Here is a 20,483-nt window from a genome sequence, read left to right on the forward strand (position 1 = left end):
TGCTTCGTTAGTTGAATTAATTTGTCATATTTAAATTAGTTTTCGACTCTACTACTTAGTCGAATTAATTTATAACTATATAATTAGATAGCATAAAATGATTTGTAAATGTTTAGATGCTGGAAATGGCGGATTATCTCTATTAATGGAAGGCAACGACTACGCGCAGGTGACTTGCAAAGGAAACGACGATGGCTATTGCACAGTGGAGTATTTTCCACCGTCGCCGGGTGACTACGAAATATCCATCAAATTTGCCGAGCAACACATTCCTGGGTCTCCTTTCCAAGTCCAAGTCGTGGACGACATGCAAGCGAACAACGTGACTGCCTACGGCGAAGGCTTGAAAGTAGTAAGAGAAAATATATCGACGAAGTTCATGGTGAATACCTCCAAGTGCAATCCAGCACAATTGAATGTCACGCTGAAGACCAACAAAGGACGAGTTCAGAAACCAATAATCAAAAACTGTGGAAATGGATTATTCGAAGTTACATATCAACCACCATCTCCTGACAGTGATCTGCAAGTTGGAGTTATTTTCGATGGAGAAGATATTCCAGGAAGTCCTTTCAAACCGAAAGTTCTGCCCACTGTAGAGCCAAATAAGGTTGCTGTCACGGGACTTGGTGTGGCACCTGTTTGTACCGCATCTTTTCCCGTTGATTTCGTAGTAGACACCTCCGAAGCTGGTTACGGTGATCTGGAGGTTCAAGTATTGGTAAGTAATAAATCAATGTTATACCGCCTGTGTTATTTATTGTTGTTTATTGTTGTTTATTGTTATCCATGTCTCTCCACTTTGCATAGCTTCCGATTATATCTTCATTTACAGTTTATATTACGTTACATATCACTCGCTTAATACGTTCAAGCTTTTTCATGCGCGCCTTCTCTAATAACATTTGCATTTTGTTCCAGTTTCCGTTACATCACACTTTTATAAATCAAAATTGGGACCATAAATGGAGCGAATAACGTGTTAATTAATCTTATCTAACAGTCTTACGAAATCGTATTATCTTAGGACTATCTTATTTTAGAATCAATGATAGCTATTCTTTAAATCTTTCAAGAAAGGTTCTTAAAAATAATATAGAAAACGATGTGATAACGCGGAGTATAAGGATACTCAAATTTGAACAAGTAAATTGAATGTAACTTTTTAAATGAGATTTGCAATCCCGCGTACAATAGCTTCAAGGTGACGTTAGAAGAACTATACATCTTGAAGTAGTTTCAACAAAATATATCGTGTTATGAATAAGAAAATACAAGATTTCGTTAAAAAACATTATCTTCACATTGAAATATCCTTCGTTATTCTGTCGAGAACAAAATTATTTATGCCAAATATCGTACCTCTTTGTAACAATTTTTATAACATATAAAAACACTTTCTTGACAATTTTAGTCACCCGAATAAAGAAAACGACCTGTATAATTTGAAGTACATTTAAACTGACAATTAGTTTTCTTGAATCTTAATATCAAATTGCGTCTAGGGACCAGATCAGGTGCCTCGTAAGGTCGAAATTCAGGATCTTGGAGACGGGAAATATAAGGCGACCTATTTGCCCGATGATTGCGGTCGTTACAAGGTCAACGTTAAATACGGCGACAAAGAAATACCAGGATGCCCAATAAACGTTCAGAGCTTGTCCACCGGCAGAGCTGAGAAATGTAAAATCAAAGAGGGTATTCAACGTACTTTGGCTCAGGGTGAAGAGTACTGTATCACCGTGGATACCGAAAATGCAGGACGTGGTGCAGTGACCTGTCGCATACGATCTACTTCTGGAAGGTAAGCGAATTTCCACGTAGAATAATCGGATCGTTTATTTTAGAAATGGTGCAAGCCCATTTTCTGAAAAAATTCAGGAAACGAGGAATTTACATAATGCATACATTCACGTGAACTTTTTATTTATAAGCAATTCACAATTTAAATCTTTTTAAACATTTTCACTTTGTTTCAATCAACTTCTAATGGAAATTATTTATTTGACCGAAAATTCGTTAATAAATTAAACTGCATAATCATTTATTTTAGAAGCGGTGTATATTTAAGCACGGAAAGACGTGGATTTTTCAATAGATGAAAACGCGAACAATTGAATATCTGGAAATAAAGGAAGATGGACTTACATCACTTTCGAAATAAATGGTTCAATCAACGAAGAGTGTTGAGGCTGAATCGTTCGAATTTAGACAAAAATAACTCTATTGGAATTTAGATGAGCATTATCGTATTTCTATTCGTTGGAAAGAACTGCATCATTTCTACGCGATAGTTTTAACAATCGCTCGTTTGTTTTGCTAATATTTAGTTTATAGAAATCATATAGATGCATTTATTATCAAGTGAATATTAATCATCCGGTTGATGTTGACGGCGAGTAAATATTAGTCAGTCACGAAACTCTCGAAGAATCCCTTGTGTTTGAAATATTGGCATTTATCCGACATGCTATCGCCTTAGTAAATAAACGATTTACGTTTTGGCACAAAGTAGTGGCTAGTGTCATTTAAAGTAATAGCAGAAATGCCGGTCTTGACATCTCTAATTGCCAATAGAAACATTAATATATCGTGTTTCATTATTGACGTTTTACATGAGCGCTATCTCGAATTAACTCATTTTGCACATTGTGTACATGATTATACATAAAAATGATAGAATTCTCTTCGACATATATACATATGTATGTATTCTAAATATAATGAAACTCAATGGAAGTTCGGTGTATTATGAACAGGGAAATCTCTTCTGATTATCTTTATTCTGTATTGCTTTTATTTCTTGACAATTAGAAGACGATAACTTTAAAACGAAGCATCACCCATGATCTTCAAGGAGCAAATTCTTCAAGTTTTAATTTCTTAATTTTCTCTACAGTGTTACAAGATGCTTGTATAAACATTTTAGCGATAAGAAATACGAGCAAGTACGTACAGTTTGACTGTTAGCTTGAGTGTATTATAAAATATACATATATATAGAGTGTGACATAGGAACAATGCAATGTAGAATGAAATACTCGTGTACAATGGAAATGTCGTTCATGAAAAACTTTTTTGCATTTGTTACTGCCGTTTTACGAGGCATCAGAAGGAACGTTGGCGACTCTATAAATATAGCTTACATACCAACGAGACGGGGAGTTGGTAAGCCGTATCAAAAGACTCAACATCAATAAATTTACGATTCAAAAATAAATATCGGGGTCATGTTGAAATTTTTAAAATCTGCTAGAACGTCCAAGTTATTTTAGCGAAATGTAACAGATAACGAGAGAGAAAAGGACAAGATTAAAGTAGAAATCTGTGAAAAATTGTAGAAAAGTTATATTTGACCGATCATGTGGGACAAACATTTTTCAGGAATTTTTTTTATGATTTTATCCCATCTCATCAATTTACCATTATTTTCGTTATTCTTGATTTACACGCATGATCATTAATCTGTTCCTACAGTGACAATAGGAACAAGTATACCGAATTGGTTGCATAAAAATTCTTTTGTCAGAACTCATGATACATTTTTAACGATAGGTATGAATCAATGAAGAAAAAGACAAAGGTCTTGATATTTAAAAAATTTCCTATTAATTTTAACACGTATGACAATCCTCTTTTTATATCCTGTATGCTATCTTTCAGTGAGGTGGTGGACATCGATATCGAAGATAATGGCGATGGCACGGTGAACATTTATTATACTGTGGCGGATGCTGGCGATTATACCCTCAGCATTAAGTTTGGTGGTCAACCGATACCGGAAGGATTTTACACGTTCACAGTAAGTCATTACTTCTTCTATTTCCATTAGTTTTCCAATCGATTACTTTTCGTTATTTCATTCTTATTTTTATTTCACACGATTACAGATTAGAAGCTCTTATGCATATAAAATATGTTCATGCACATAATCACACTACTGCAAGGCTATAATAATTTTTGACATCATATACCATAAAAAATGATTCATTTAGCAAAAAAATAATGCGCATGAGCGGTCTCATGAGGACAATTTTACACAAAAAGATTCGGTAAAGTGTAAAGCGTTGTTTGATTTTCTTTCATGAAGAATTATGAATTAGTAATGAATTAGTAAAGTCAAATATCTCGACTCTGTTGTTGCTATCGAAGAAGCACAACAAGTGAGCGTATCCAACAGAAACATAAAAGAACTTTAACAGCCAATTAAATTGGATTGCAAATTCCTATAAACAATGTGAGCTTAATAATCCGCAAAGCTTGAATTCATTGCTAGAAATCGAGTGAATATTTCATGATTTTATTCGATGCTCTTACAACAGATTATGTTTGTGTATTCTATCTTTAGAATGTTTTGAAGTTTACTCTGTGTCTAGTATAAAACGTAATTTTATCGTTTCATCGCTTCATCGTCTGGATTTAGGTAGTGAAAGTGTTGCGAAGCATCGAACGATTTGGAATTTTATTTATAGATCTATAAGAATCTATAAGATAATCGCAAGTGTGAGATGTACCCTAAGGTATCCTAACGCGTGTCCTTGTGATCGCCAAAATTCTTACGCGTCGTCAGTCAAAATCGATTGAATCTTCTATTATCCTTTTTGAAGGGACGATCGAGAAAACAATTTCAAATTACAATTGCTTAGTTTCAAGCACGAGTCACAACAATTATACTTCCTATCATCGGCTTCAGTGGAATCCGATAGTTTGCATTTCACATATTTTTTAACGTATGATATGTAAAATACTGAATGGCACGGGTTCTTCAAGTGTTTCAGACTGTTCGACCACGTACTTATTTTCTGTAACGAAAAGCAGTGGTTAATTGAAGACAGAATAGAACTTATGCCAAATGGTAGAACCTGCCATCTCGAACAATTGTGCAATAAAGTTGCATTATGTATCATTAATTTTTTATGAAGGAGATGCGTGGTTTCTTGCTAAAGGATGGGTGGGGCGGCAGGCATCTAACTATAGAGACAAGATATACTGCAGGATATATTGTCGACTTTAGTTTAGTCTCCAGTGAAACAGTTCACTTCGAGGGTTCATTGGAATAGTGTCTGTCAATTTGACATTACTCCTATACTCATTCCATGCGGAGTGTCTAACGTTCCGTCCAAGTGCATTATCGAGTAGTATCGTTCTCACTAGAAACGTACCGAGTGTTATCGTATCGAGCTTACTGAAACTTTGTAAGTACTTAACAGCTTTTAGAAAGGAGGCCAGACATCTTAGTACCTCTTGACAGCTGACTTGGCAGATATCTCGAGATCATTTTCCACGATACGTATCTCTTTAAATGAAGAAATCGCTCTTTTACATTAGTCAGGAAGAAAACATAAACTTTCACATTTATTTTATTCGTTGGATAACTTTTGAAAGATATTTACGTACGTTTTTTTTATATCAATTGAATTTACATTGACTTTATACGAGTATCAGTAATAAAAATAGCAGTTAGTTTTTGGAAAATAATAAATTTATAACAGGTTGGAAATTTATAATAGATATTGAAAAAAAAGATGGAATAAGAAGTATCTGATCGTTCATTGAAGGTAACAAAATATATGATTTAGTTAGATGACGCGTTAGAGGCGAATAAAATGATTTTTTTCTGACAAATATCGCTATAAAATATTTTCCAGTGAACTATTTTCTTCCTCGAGACAGCAGAAATAAACAGGAACGCGAGACAAAATTCTTTATAAATTCACGAAGAAGATATTTTCTTCTTTCTTTTTTTAATGTTATTCTTCTTTCATTGCTGCGTTATTTATACGTTATTAACAAAATTTTATACAAATTTGAAGACAATTTTACGTATAAATATATCGAGCAATGATAACATTCTTTAGATAAGAGATTTTGGACCATTTGTGGATTATTTTTTAAAATATGAAGTATAATTATTTTATTTATAAATTATAATTATAAATATAGTTATTTTATACGATCAATTGAAATTTCAATGCAACAATCTAATTGTTTAATTATCATATTTATCCTATCTTAATTGATTTATTTTGGACTCTGTTCCATTCTTACATTTGTGTCCTATATCGCCACATCTGTAAAGATAAATTCCAACTAAGAGTGTTTTCCGATCGAACTATACGATCATTGTGAGCAATTCTGACACAATGATACTTGCTGCCGTGGAAACAGTTTAAACGTTTGTTATTTTAGTAAAAAGCTAGACTTTAAATGAAAGACGTATGTAACTTTCAAATAGATCTTCGTCGTTTCTTTGAAATTTCACTCTTTAATGCCTTGGAATTTCTGCATATTTTCTATTTGCAAATTTATCGTTCAAACAGCCTCTCAAAAATTCTGCGAATAATGCAAAATTCACAGTGGAATAATTAAGCAAAATATTCTTGAAATATGTTGGATATATCGTTGTTCCGTTTGGTGGTAGAAAATAGTATTCGGTATTTTCAAGCTTATTTTACACAATTTATCTTATTCATATTTTCATCGCTCACTGCCGTATTGTTTCTTCTTTTCTATATTTAAGATGAGAATCTTTTTATAGCTAGAAACCTTTCCATGAATCGTTCGCTGTTTTTCTGAAAATTATTTTCTGCTACCTTCCGTATCAAGTTGACTACAACGGTCTACGAATATATAGCTGTCGTTAGCATAAACGCTTGGAAGTTTGTCAGAACACGTTGCTTTACTGCTCAGGCAAATTCGTTAATTATCTTGAAGCTGATGTAAAGGGGAACAGTTGTCTTCGTCCCAGACTTGTAATATATGACTGTCAACTCGTACATGTGCAAATGTTCCACCAACGGCACTAAACTCACGATATGTAATACAATAAATATTTCTTTATTTTATTCCTTTAACTAAACTTATCTTCAACCAACTGATGAGAACAAAGCAAAAAGTATTACACCATAAATCAATTTATTCCTATATGTGTATTAACCAGGAATATGAATAAAATATACAATGTCATTTTCTCATTGAATCCTAGTAAGGGTAAAGCCTTTTGGTTTTGAAAATATTTTGAAGAATCACTTTTACGAAGATGCCGGTGGGAACTACATCATCTTAGAACTCCGATGATATTTATAAATGCTATTTTCGTTCTCTATGTGCATTTATTCTGTGATAATGCGCTCAACGTTAGCTGAACTATATTCAGATATTCTGAACAAAAATAAATAGCAAAGAAGAATAAAAATGATGTGATTCAGAGCAGACAAAATGTAGTACGATAGAAGTAACGCTGCAAAGAGCTTGCTCAACAATCTTGCGCATAGCAGAACTTTCTGAGTTGCTTTCGAAAGACGAAAAAGCAGCCAGAAGAAGCTAGAGAAATGCGCTATATAATCAGAGTATAAAATAAACGCCAAAGCTTGGTGTAACGTGAGAAGAAAAGCAATTCGATACTAAATTTAACGCTTTCAACAATTTATATGTAAGACAATGTTTATCCATAATTTTACCAACATTTTATTGAAACGAATAAAGGTAACTATGAAATATTATGCGTAACGTGTGCTCGTAGAGGAACGATTTCACATCAGCACGAAACCATGTCCGTTTAAATCGCCATCTGCTTATTAGAATAGCGACAGAACGATCGGTGAGATGAAAAGGAAGAAGCTTACCGATAAACAATAATCGAAGGGATACAGAGAATACAGTACGAGCTATTTAAGAGTTTTATGCGAATCTACTGCTGATCTACTTTGAAATTCAATACGCATCTGGTCCACCGTGGAGGTCTCTTAGACTATTTCGAGTGCAAGTCAGGCTTTCCCAAATTTATAAACAGAAACGTTTGGACCAGTGGGTGGAGGAAGGGGCCGAGAATTAAATTAATACGAGAGGTTGGAGATTAAATATCTGTATTTGTCTACCGCGTTGCTTACCGGCCATTATATCGAAACAACGTGGATATAAAATGATACGAAAAGTTCATCTTTCTATATTAACAACGAATCCTGACAGTTTGAAAGTACAGGAAATTGCAGAAAAATATCGTTGCAAACTTACGTTCGCGACGATAGATTCATAGATTCTCTTTTCTCTAATAAAATAAAGTATCCTCTGTTTTTACAAAATTATACGGAGATATAATTTCGCTTGTTGCATATTTAACGTCACTTCGCTTCTCAGTCAGAGCAACAAGTTTTCCTCTGGTTACGACGAATTTCTCATTTAATCTACGAGAATTCCAGTAAGTTGGAATTACGTCGTTCGCGAGACTGGCGATCCCATCGAGTTACGTTTATCGAGTGAAATTTCCACAATTCCAGAAAATATTCTAATTCAAACGCGTAATTAGTACAGTAGAAGTCTATTTATTCGAACTGTTGAAAGAACAAGGAGTATAAATAACTGGAATTCGTACGATAATTATTAGGAATTCAAGGAATAGTTTATCATCTTTTGGATAAGTAAATTTGGTAAATCGAGTCGGTGAAAGTTGAGTTACTCGGGCGTCGACTGAAATTTTGCTCCGATAAATAGAGTTCGGATAAGTGCAATTTTATTGTACTGTCACCTCTGACATAGAGTATAAGACAGTGTTTACAGAAACGTTAAATTCCGTACGACGATGCTACGAATTAGCATAGAGCGAATTAACACATTCGAAGGAAGTAGCCTTTTTATTTTGGAAAGCTAAACGACATCGAAGATTAGAAATTGGATGCGCAAGTGAATTAGGAGTTCGATACCGCAATGAACATTTCGAATTTCTTCGATTGGAAGTACTGGCGTGTAATTTTATGCGATTACTATCCTTTACCCTTTTATGACGTGGGTGAGTGGGGGCTAGCCAGCTATTATGGTAACATCGAATACAGCATTGTGCCCGAAATTACGTTCAGTTAGCACGAGTTTCGTGACGACCATCGTGCTGGCTGGTTCCTGCTGTTGTATATCGCGACAAAACGCTTTGACGCGCATCTTAAGGTAAGCATCCTATCGGCCAGATGATTTAAAGTGGATAGATAAAAAGAACGAGGAAAGAAGAAGGTAAAAGAGAGACAAAATTTTGTTTTCTACAGTAGTTACATACGTGTATGTGTATATATGTACATGCGTGTTAGAGATTTAGCCCTCGAGTCGCTGTCAACGTAGAAATCCCTTTCTACTTGTTCTCTTCATTTCGGCGGGCTATTTGCAGATTGCAAGTTCGCGAATAAAAATATTTTCTTTTTTTCCAGATATTTTCGTTCCTTTTTTCTATTGCACGTTAGAAGTTTCTTTGTGACAAATGCACGTAAAACATAAAATTGTGCATTTTGTGTAGCAAGATATAAAAATCGCCTGTAGCTGGAGAGTTCAGGCTTTGGTTGATCATCGACGATAGTTTGGATTTATTTTTTAAACGCATATTTACTTGGAGTAAAAAATCTTTCTTACATCGAGTAAAGGATAGTTTCGTTGGTGATTTCGTACAAATCACCTGCACCTTGTTAGGAAGTGAATCAACGTAGTTATCATCTGTTTGCACGAAATTTCTCGCGTATTTCGAATACATTTCGTCGCAATGAGTACAATTTGCATAATATGTAATTCTCGCGCATTCTGTCGAAAGATGTGAAAAAACAGTATGACTAGGTGCATTGCTTTATGATTTGTGAAGACTGATGGCCAATTGCGTGGGCATTTCGTTTCTCTATTTGCAATGAAAGAATTTGAAAATTTAGCTGTTTATATCTGCATCGCGTTCACTTCATTATCACTGTATCGATTTAATTGATAAGAAGAGTAAATTGGAAAAACGAACGAGTATAACGATGTAATAGGCGAATAGAGGAGAGAATAGATCGTTTCTATCGTTTTAGACATTTTCATCCAAATTTCAGTTCTCTCGAATTATTAGAACGTTGGCATAGTTGAAAAACGAAAATACGAATTATAAAGCAGATGTACAACACGTTGCTTTAATTTCTCGCACAGTGCAGACTGAAAGAAAGTAGAATACGAGGAATAAAGGAGAGAATAGATCGTTTCTATCGTTTTAGACATTTTCATCCAAACTTCAATTCTCTCGAATTATTAGAACGTTGGCATAGTTGAAGAACGAAAATACGAATTATAAAGCAGATGTACAACACGTTGCTTTAATTTCTCGCACAGTGCAGACTGAAAGAAAGTAGAATACGAGGAATAAAGAAGAGAATAGATCGTTTCTATCGTTTTAGACATTTTCTCTCGAATTATTAGAATGTTGGCATAGTTGAAAAACGAAAATACGAATTATAAAGCAGATGTACAACACGTTGCTTTAATTTCTCGCACAGTGTAGACTGAAAGAAAGTAGAATACGAGGAATAAAAGAGAGAATAGATCGTTTCTATCTTTTTAAACATTTTCATCCAAATTCCAATTCCCTCGAATTATTAGAACGTTGGCATAGTTGAAGAACGAAAATACGAATTATAAAGCAGATGTACAACACGTTGCTTTAATTTCTCGCACAGTGCAGACTGAAAGGAAGTAGAATACGAGGAATAAAAATGTTGCACTATATATATAAAGCGAATATTTTAAAAATAAAATTACCGAGTATTATCGTGCAAAAGATCGTAACATTCGATCGACTTTCTTTCGTACAATACGTAAGATCGACCGAATCGCGTATTAAACTAAAAGCTTGCGCGTTTCGACCGGAAAAAGCCGAGAGGATTTAATTGTACAGGTGTGTTTACAAGATTTTCTAATGAATTTTTCTCGTGATACACGTTTTGCAATAATTCTGTCGCGGTTACATAATAAATTATATACACATAGCAGGCTTTGGCTTGGCACCAGTCTTAAAATACGTAGATTCTATCGTAATGACCTGTAACAAGTACTATCGCCTCATTTCAGAAGTCCCCTTGTAATTTCGTCATTTATGTTGACATATCGATCCGTATTTATAATGCCATTTCTTCGAAAAGGAACGTAAGCGTGTAACACAAATATCCTGGAAACCTATCGGCTCTTGAAACAAATTGCAAATTACATTTCACGATGTCTCTCCGATTTACGGAATAATACGCTACTAAACAAACGGCCTTATTTTCTTCCTATTGAAATAATTCCGTGTGGTAGAAAAATCTATACGCGAGATTGGACGTTACAAGGCGTTTTTAAAACATTGTTCCAGGCCTCAGAGGAATATCGGGAACACAGTACGCACAAGACTCACAGGGCCAAGAGGACTAGACAGAAAGAGGAGCAGCACGTTGTAAAACAGCACAGTTCTACGGTCGAAGAAAGCTCCAGTGTTTCTACGAGGAAGAATTTCAACGAGGTCCGGTTGAATAACATCCTTTTACCGCTGTTAGACGGCACCGTAACATGTAAGTAACAATCGCTAACAATTTTCCAGAATTCACAAACGATTTCAATGTGTTGGTCGAATTTCTTTTTCGGCTAAACATAGTCGAGTAAGTTTATTTATTTAACGAAGAGTAATTCTTATTTATTACGATGATGTCTATTTTCTGTGGAATTTTGGGCCTCGGGCAGTGTGTACGATGGTAACGAGGAATTCATTTTTCATAAAAATTAATTTTCTTTTTAAATTTGCACCTTGTATGTAACGTAACCGATAGGAACTGTATACAGTTTATTATAATAAGTATAATACATTTGCTGCATTCGTAGATTCTATACGTATAATAAATTAGGAAGGTTAATATCTTTTAGGAAGAAAATATTTGATTAAATATTCAAGTACAAGCGGAAAGGGGGTGATTCTACGCGAAAAAAGAAGTCGAAAATATAGAATACAAATTTTTTTTTTCATTTTTCCATCGAGACAACGATCTACAATGAGATCCGTTATAACGAGACGCGATAAAGTGCACGCGTACCGAGCCAAAATTCAAAGTCGATTTTCTCGAAAACAAAGCCTCGAACGAAAAATTTTTATTCCATATTTTCGACTTCTTTTTTCGCCTAGAATCACCCCCTTTCCGCTTGTACCACCAGTTACCAACCACCCTGTATAAAATGTCGATCTTTTTTCGTGCCACGAGCAACGCATTCATTAACAGTAAAAGTATGGCGTTTTATACTAAATAAAGTTAAAATTCACTGTAAAAAGATTTACAAACAGCCTTTATATACGAAGAAGGTATTTCTATATCGCTTTAGTTTTCGGTGGGCAAAATTTCACACACAAACAAACTGTAATTACATACAGAGTTTAACCGTCGTTTGTTTCGCTATCTTTATTGGAATTTGTTCAAGGATAATATATTTTTGATCCTATAGATTCCTCAAACAATAGGTGCAGTGTTTTAAGCGCGCTAACCAACCAATATCATCGTAAACGATGGTATTTAGGTTTCTTGGCAACGGTTTCCACTTCCATGCTTCTCAGATTATACAAAAAGAATTTTCATTAATGCAACATCGAGATTAAACCGATTAAAAATGATATACGTAGCTGCGAAACAAATAAAACAATTTTTCGTATTCATTGTATTTCTAACGATTAAGCGATCAAGTATACAAATAATAATCGAGAGATGATTCACGAATGAATCTTCGCTTATTATTTTACTAATAAACAATATTGATAAATAATAGTATTAACGATTAAATATGGATAATAGTCGTTTAGAAACGTCGATGATAATTTACTGACGAGTTGCATGGTATTGATTGAAACGTTACAATAATTTTGGTCCATCGAAATAATTACAATTTCTGAATAATTACAATTAACGTGCCTAGTGTTATCTTTGTCGGATGTGATTATTCCAATACGCGTAAATAGCTTGCTATGCGACCGAGAACACTGGACCAAGGAGAGTGCAAATAAAGTAGAAAATCGTAGGAGACGGTTCGATGAAATTGAAGATGGAAAGTACAAATGAATAACAAAATTCATTGGAAATCATTGGAATCATTGTTGTTACGTATAATCAAAGTTGCAACATTGACCGTAGACAGGACGAGTGAAACGATAAACACAAGTTGTAGCACCACTCATCTTGTTCTTCGTTCGCGCACACACTGAAATAGAGAGAGAGAGAGAGAGAGAGAAAGAGAGAGATATGTGGACGCTAGTGTCGGAAGCGAGGCGGTGATATTAATACTGGATGATTAAGTGACTCCGGATGTACGGATTCGTCATTGGCCCAAAAATCGAAGCCCGAGTTTCAAAATCTTTAACTAGAACGATGGAAATCTTGGAAATATCTTTTTGTCCTTCTCCTTCATTCTCTTTCATTCTCTCCTCGTTCAGCGGATTTTTACGTACATTTACGCTTTTCGGAATATAATTTAAAAAAGCTAGAAAAAATTCCTCCTTCTATCGATTATTGTAACAAGTACCGTACTCTGGAGGTATTTTATACAGGGTGGTTGGTAACTGATGGTACAAGCGGAAAGGGGGCGATTCTAGGCGAAAAAAGAAGTCGAAAATATAAAATAAAAATTTTTCGTTCGACGCTTTGTTTTCGAGAAAATCGACTCTGAATTTTCGCTCGGTACGCGTGCACTTTATCACGTCTCGTTATAACGGATCTCACTGTAGATCGTTGTCTCGATGGAAAAATTTAAAAAAATTTTTATTCTATATTTTCGACCTCTTTTTTCACGTAGAATCACCCCCTTTCCGCTTGTACCACCAGTTACCAACCACCCTGTATATCTTTTCGTATTACGTGGAATTTTGCGTCTTTAAATTTCTCGTAGCTCGCTGATGATAATCGGCTATAACGCTCATAAAATAGCAATTTTCGCTGCGTCTCTGTCGAACGTAAAATAAAATTTTAATTTTCGAGATAGATCGGTTACGACAATTCCATAATTAAATAACGCAAACTCCGTTTGTTGCCGAGCAACAATTTTTCTAAATCAGCCAAACGAGTTGGTCGAGTGAAATTTTCCTTGGAAATGTTCGTTCGTCTCGCAGAGAGAAACACGCACTGATACACCGTGCGATGTGTCAGATATAAAATACTATCGCAAAGAACGCGTGTGATTAGATGTATCGACGTTGTTAATCATCAACAGACGAAGTTCGGTGATCAATTTCCTTGGTTCTCGTGGATGTCGTTCTCGCGTCGATATGTTTGCAACATTTCGTGCAATTCAGACGCACGTGAGTAACGTAACGTCGTGTAAATTCAACGTATTGCGATGCTTTGCGATTAATCAAGACGCTCGCACTCGGATTTCTCGTGTGACTCGTGTTACCTTTGGCACGCGTTTAACGCGTACGAATCGGCCGATCCCGTACCCCCTTGCTCCACGATTTCCCTGCGCAAAGTGGAAACAGTGAGCCAGTGGAAGGGAAGGATATTACGCGCCAAATTCCACTCTCTTCTATCTTAAGAATTCCGCGATTCCTTCCACATAATAAAGAATTATGTAACCGTCTGCGTAAATGACCCGTTTCGTCGGACAACGTAAAAATATCAAAGTGGACGAAGCGTGTCGAACGTTTAAATCGAAGTGATATAAGTGGATCAAATAGCTGGTACATGAGTCTGATCGCACGAATATACACGGCCATCCATAAGAAATTTTAAACAGATCATTTTTATTAAATATCTGACGACAGGCTTCCAATTTCTATTTAAATAATGCTGTAATTCTGCAATTTTTTAATGTCCGAGTTTTGTTCTTGTTTTAACGTGAGGAAACATTCGATGCTTTAGATAGAAATTTTTAGTAGAAATTATCTTATTATTCAGACTTGTAACGAGCGAAAATTAAAAAGATTCGAAAATAACGTGAAACTACGATTGGCTCGAAAATGACTTAAAGAATGCAGGAGAGCGTTAAGTATGCTAAATATAAATAATTATGATTAAATTGATAAGACGAAAATGAGTATGTATAATTAGGTTTCTGTGTAAAATTTCATAGCATTTTATTCGAAGAAAAATGACATTTCGATAGAGAGTTTTGTAGTAATTTTCATGAAACTTTTGTCGAGTGTTCTTCTAGTTTAAACATAATATGAAGATACAATGAATTTATCGTCGACAGAGTCACAGGTTTATAAAAGATCCGAAATGTATAAATGTCCATTCGATCTAAAAATACGGCTCTATTGCCAAATTCTCTACGTCTCATTAAGATTGGATTTATTAAGGTTCGTATTGCCAAGAACCAATCATATTTCTCACGTTACAAGCAATTTACAATGTACGGAACATCGGTCGAAGGTTAAGCAATCGACCAATGTAAATTACTTTTGCATATCTGTATCTAATCTTACGCGATTAAACGTTTATTAAGTTTAACACCTGGGCGTAATATTAAATGTGTGGAGGACGAGACAAGTTGATACTTAGCGCGGTTGCTCGATATGCGTACACAAATTTATTATTAACACTAGAACTACCGATAGTTAACGCGAAGCTATTTTTACCAAAACCAGTGAAAATCACTGGTCTTTAAAAAATACCTAATAATAGAATATTTATTGATTTATCACTTTCTTCAATTCGATGTCATGTAGTACATTTTTGCTATTATCAATCCATCTAGGACGATGATCCTTAAACGAGGGTTGACAAATTTCTAAAATCGTCGAACCAGTCATTTTCACTGCGGTGGTATTTCCAGCGTTAGCATCTGGCGATCTAGCGATCGATCCGCAATTTTTCTGATATCCGATATTGTCATATTAAACGATACACGGTAAAAATTTGAAAAACGCGTGGCAAGTTGTAGAAAACGAGGAAACTGGTTAATTGGCGTTCGATAAACAGATTGCAGGACCCTTTTACACCTTTTGACTAGTATTGGTACAAGTAGCCTCGATACAAAATTATTTTCAGTTCGAATACATAAGAAACAAAATAAAATTCATTGTATCATTCTTTTAGTTATCGTCGCGAAAGTCGTTACATCATTGCGGAAAAAATGTAACGCGAAGTAGGAATTTTAAAATAAAATTGTAAAACCAGTCGATTTAACTGGTGTGGTAGTTTCAGTGTTAATCGCTATAAGATCGCTAATATTACTAAATAACTGATCGTCTTAACGATCGTGTTTTTTTAATTTTACTCTTTACTTTACTTTACTTTCTTTTACTTTAAATTTTTTAATTCAACTTCGATTGACGATTGCACGTAGCGGTGGCATTGTTTTGCCCGCATTTTGTTCATCGTTACGTTTTGTACTTCAAAAAGGTTTGAATATCCCGAGGCAAGACGATAACACGATACGCATCCTCCTCCAACTCATGCGCTGCTACAAATGTATTTGAAAAAGAACGCGTATCCCTCGAAAGGACTGACGACATTTCGTCGCAATATCGAAGATAAAATATTCTTAAAGCGAGAAGTTTGTCGATTTTCTAATTTAGCAAAGTCGCGTTACTTTATTTAAAGTCGAGCTACGTAAAATTTTGCTATCATTCGTCAGTGATAGCGAAAGAACCTGTTGCAGAAAATATGACAAAATATCGAGATATAAAATAGTACGTATATAGCGCGCGATTTTCGTAAAAGAGAAAATTCTTACTCGAAGGATTTAATTTTGTCAGAGGACCTCTCTCTAAGTGCGCTAGAAATATACCCAGCTGCCTTTTCTTCGGTGTTCCTCTTAAACGTACTCTTTACGCGTCGCAAAGACAAAGAGCAATCCGTCATTAAATAAAAAAAAAGCACATTCTCTTCTTCCGGAAATGAAAAAATAATTTACTTTACCAGTGCGGATCATAAAACAGCGTCGATCGAACTGTCTCGATTCTTCTACCATTTGTGTCCTCTAAGCTGTTGTACTATTTTCTTATCTCGATTAAAGGGTGAGATGCGTCCCGATGTACGAGCGCGTAATTAGAAGACACGGGAAAACTCGAAAGCAAACCGTATACGTACGGTGGGGTCGGTGTGACAGAGATAGAAAGATTTATTAGACACGAGGCGACCACTGCATGATATAAAGTCCGACGGTAGGTGTTCTGGAAAAAAAGAAGGTCTCCCGGGCTGGCATCGTCTGCTCGCGAAGCGATGCCCGCTTCATCGTCAGTCGCGCCAGAGATGTGCCCTCGAGAAGTCGATTAAACGTCGTGATCCAGCTGGAAGCGATATCGGGATAACGTTTTCTCGTGTTGCAAGCAACTCTACTGTAACGAGGATTTCTAAAGGGGAGACGAAATCCAGACGATTTCTTACGGTGTAACTCGTTCGGTCGGTCCTTCTCCTGCCACGACTTTAGAACGTATTATCTTCGTTTATGTTCATTGGCTTTAGAAAAAAAGAAAAAAAAAAGAAAAAAGGAAGAAAGAAAAAAGAAACGACGTTTACACGTTTCCTCGTCTTCGCGTTTCGACGAGATATTTCGCACACCCTTTCGAGGGATCCTGATCGACGATATCGAGACAGAAATAACGAAATTCCATTGCTCTCTCGCAGCGGAATAGTTGCGAATTTGATTAATCGATCGCTGATTTATTCGTTTGCTGATTTATTACGTGACACACATCGAATTCTATTTTTACACGGTAGATTGGTAAAAATCCGGCGCGAGGGATACAGTGCGTGTGGAAAATGGAAGATCGCAGCCAGACGTGAAAATTCGCAATAAACGATACACTGTTTTCGAACAGATGGTATGGAAATCTTATTTAACAACTGGGATTTTATCGAATGCTGGAATTTTCAGTCACTTTCGTCTATCGAAACAACGCGAACATACCGAGGCAAGCTTTTCGTGGCCGAACGAGTAAATTCGAATGGACATTTTTCAAATGGTCCCGTCTAACTCGCGTTCCATCCAATTAATCTACGTTCGAAAAGAATCTTTTTTCTCTTTTTTTTTCTTTTTTTTTTTTACATCGAGACGAGTCGAGATCGTGTAGAAACAGAATTAGATGCGGTTCATTTGGTCGAAAGTTTGTGCTTCGAAAGTGTCCTCTTCTTTCTCGCGTTCTTCTCTCATCCGCTGTTCCATCTTTCCGCGTTTTCAATCCCATTAAATCGTGTAAATCAATTCGATTCGATGGAAATAAAGTGGAAGTATGGAATAATAAACCTACGAAGGCGCGGAGAATCGCAGTAGCAAAGATGGATTAATCGATTCACACGATGCCATTACGCGTCAACTTTGTGTGTTTGTTCTACCTAATTAGATTCGATTCGATCGATACACCTGGACATGTTAAAACGACCCAGTCCTTTCGAACAATTCCGAGCGATTTAAAAACCCCCTGTAGCTTTCTCAGCTTGTGAATCAGTTAATCGTTAGCTGGAGATAATGCAGCGATTTAGAAATTAATTCTAATTTTTGTGTCAATCTTTTACGATCAAATTCTCAACCATCCGCCATCCACGCGATACACACGATTCTACAATTTTTGAAAATAATCGACGCCAAACTATTGCAAATAATAATTACACTGATCATTCGCGTGCTACGCGATCGTGCTACGATCAGCTAATATCAGTAGCTGCTTAATTTTAGAATATCCGTCTCTGTCGACATTCTAATAACACGTTTTCGTTAACAACACGATCCAATTAATCTTTACTTTACTTCTGCAAACATTCGCTTAAAATGCCGTAAAACTATCCAGTTTACGTGTCGTTTACTTCACATTGTATCGTGTTTGACAGTCGATTATAATCGTTCGAATCGTATTGTCAACGATCGTGTAATGTTATTCGTATCAGTGAGTCGACCGAATCGAACTATTGGATATGGTTTGGGAGGAAGAGGAGGTCGAAACCACGTGGCAGGAGCTGTCGACCTTCTACAGATACGGATTGAAGACTATTTCGTGCAGTTCGTACGATTATCCTGAACGTGGACCGGTCTGTTACACCTGGAACTATAGGGGAAAAGCAGCAGCGCCAGCAGGATCCGATTTTTCTTCGTTAATTTTTCAGAGCGTTTTCTACGTACAAACGACAAAAGGTTTCAATGTTCCGGAAATTATTCCTAGTCATTAGATCATTTATTCCTCTTAGGTACACGCCACCTATACACGGGATACTTCGAAAGACAAATATTCTCAATTGTTATTCGCCTTTCGCGTTCTCATAATCTCACCGATTAATGCGTTTTAGTTGATAAGTAAATTCTTTGTAAAAAAAAAAAAAAAATTCCTTTTATTTTCATATATTCCACTATTCGGTGGTATATCATTGAATAACACACACACACACACACACACATACATAGATTATATGGAGATTGAAGAATCTTAGTGGTTCAATTTCTTACAATTCTTAGAAATTGTTACGACGTTGCTGAAAGGATATTCTTAGAAGGATAAAATTTGTATTTTCACGTTTATAACGTTTTAGAGTGTAATATCTCCGTATAGTTAGGCGAATAGTATGATAGATCGTATTAGACATAGCAGGGATGATACCGTAAACGGAATAAAAATTTTGATAAATCGATAACACAGCTTTTGTATTTGGAAGATGATATCAAGTTGAATCGTCTACGTAAATGAGATTATCTTTTGTCGCGATTCCATTTGTTCAATTTATTTAGAAATTCACATTTCCGTAAATACGAACCACAGAAACGATATTTAATAATCTTCTGATAGGAACGCGTAAATAAATGAAAACGTGCTTCGAAGTAAATACGTGTTTCTCTTATTTGTAAAAGATATTTACATAGAATTTTTGACGAACGTTGAATCGTTTGCGAGCATATCGTTTCTCGTCCGATAATTTACATTTTCACGTTGCGTTATTAAATCTCTGCTGTTTTGTTACATTTCAGCGGAAGTAAAGATGCCGAGCGGGAACATGGACAAACCGATAATCACAGATAATCGGGATGGTACAGTTTCCATCAAATACGATCCCAAAGAAGAGGGACAGCACGAGCTTGCAGTGAAATTTAACGGGGAACATGTTCAAGGTTCGTGGAAATATTAAATTTCTATTCAGAAAATAAAATACGTAGCTGCGTTAAGATGACATGTAGCAAAGTACATTTTAAGAACAATTTTTATAAAGAAGTTAATCGAAAATGTGAAATAAAATTGTTTCCTTTGCAACTTCTTTCCCTAGGAATTGGCTATGCCTTTTACGCTCGAGGAAAACAGAATACGAGAAGCCGTTTCAAGCAATTTGTTTCATTAACGCTAGAACTACCGATAGTTAACAGGAAGCTCCTTCTACCAAAGTCAGTGAAAATGACTGGTCTTTAAAAAATACATAATAATAGAATATTTTTATATTTATTGATCGATTACTTTCTTACAGAAGCAATTTCATTTTATGTACTATATTTTTGGTGTTATCAGTCCATCTGGGACTATGATCCTTAAACGAGGCTTGACAAATTTCTAAAATTGTAGATTCAGTCATTTTCATTGCTGTGGAATTTTTAGCGTTGGCATCTGGCGATCTAGCGATCGATCCGCAATTTTCCTGATATCCGATATCGTCATATTAAACGATACACGGAAAAAATTTGAAAAACGCGTGGCAAGTTGTTGAAAACGAGCAAACTGGTTAATTGGGGTTCGATAAACAGATTGCAGAACCCTTTTACGCTTTGACAAGTATCGGTCATTTTGA

At 35.6% G+C, this 20,483-nt stretch overlaps 1 protein-coding gene across 8 annotated transcripts in view; it reads left to right on the forward strand.

Annotated features, from left to right (window-relative positions):
• Positions 1-20,483, forward strand: part of cher (filamin A protein cher) — a 51,415-nt gene that overhangs the window by 21,356 nt on the left and 9,576 nt on the right. For 5 of the 8 annotated variants that reach the window (XM_033330982.2, XM_076623118.1, XM_076623121.1 and 2 more), the window contains 5 exons: positions 117-721; positions 1,506-1,804; positions 3,664-3,802; positions 11,126-11,321; positions 19,678-19,818. In XM_033330982.2, coding sequence (XP_033186873.1) covers positions 117-721; positions 1,506-1,804; positions 3,664-3,802; positions 11,126-11,321; positions 19,678-19,818 — 1,380 coding nt within the window. Of the gene's footprint in view, positions 1-116; positions 722-1,505; positions 1,805-3,663; positions 3,803-5,050; positions 5,196-8,826; positions 8,938-11,125; positions 11,322-16,970; positions 17,127-18,608; positions 18,853-19,677; positions 19,819-20,483 lie in introns of those variants that run through there. The other 3 variants (XM_033330987.2, XM_033330986.2, XM_076623122.1) reach the window with 3 other exon arrangements.

The sequence above is a fragment of the Bombus vancouverensis genome, chromosome 12 (assembly GCF_051014615.1).
Source record: "Bombus vancouverensis nearcticus chromosome 12, iyBomVanc1_principal, whole genome shotgun sequence".
Taxonomy (NCBI): domain Eukaryota; kingdom Metazoa; phylum Arthropoda; class Insecta; order Hymenoptera; family Apidae; genus Bombus; species Bombus vancouverensis.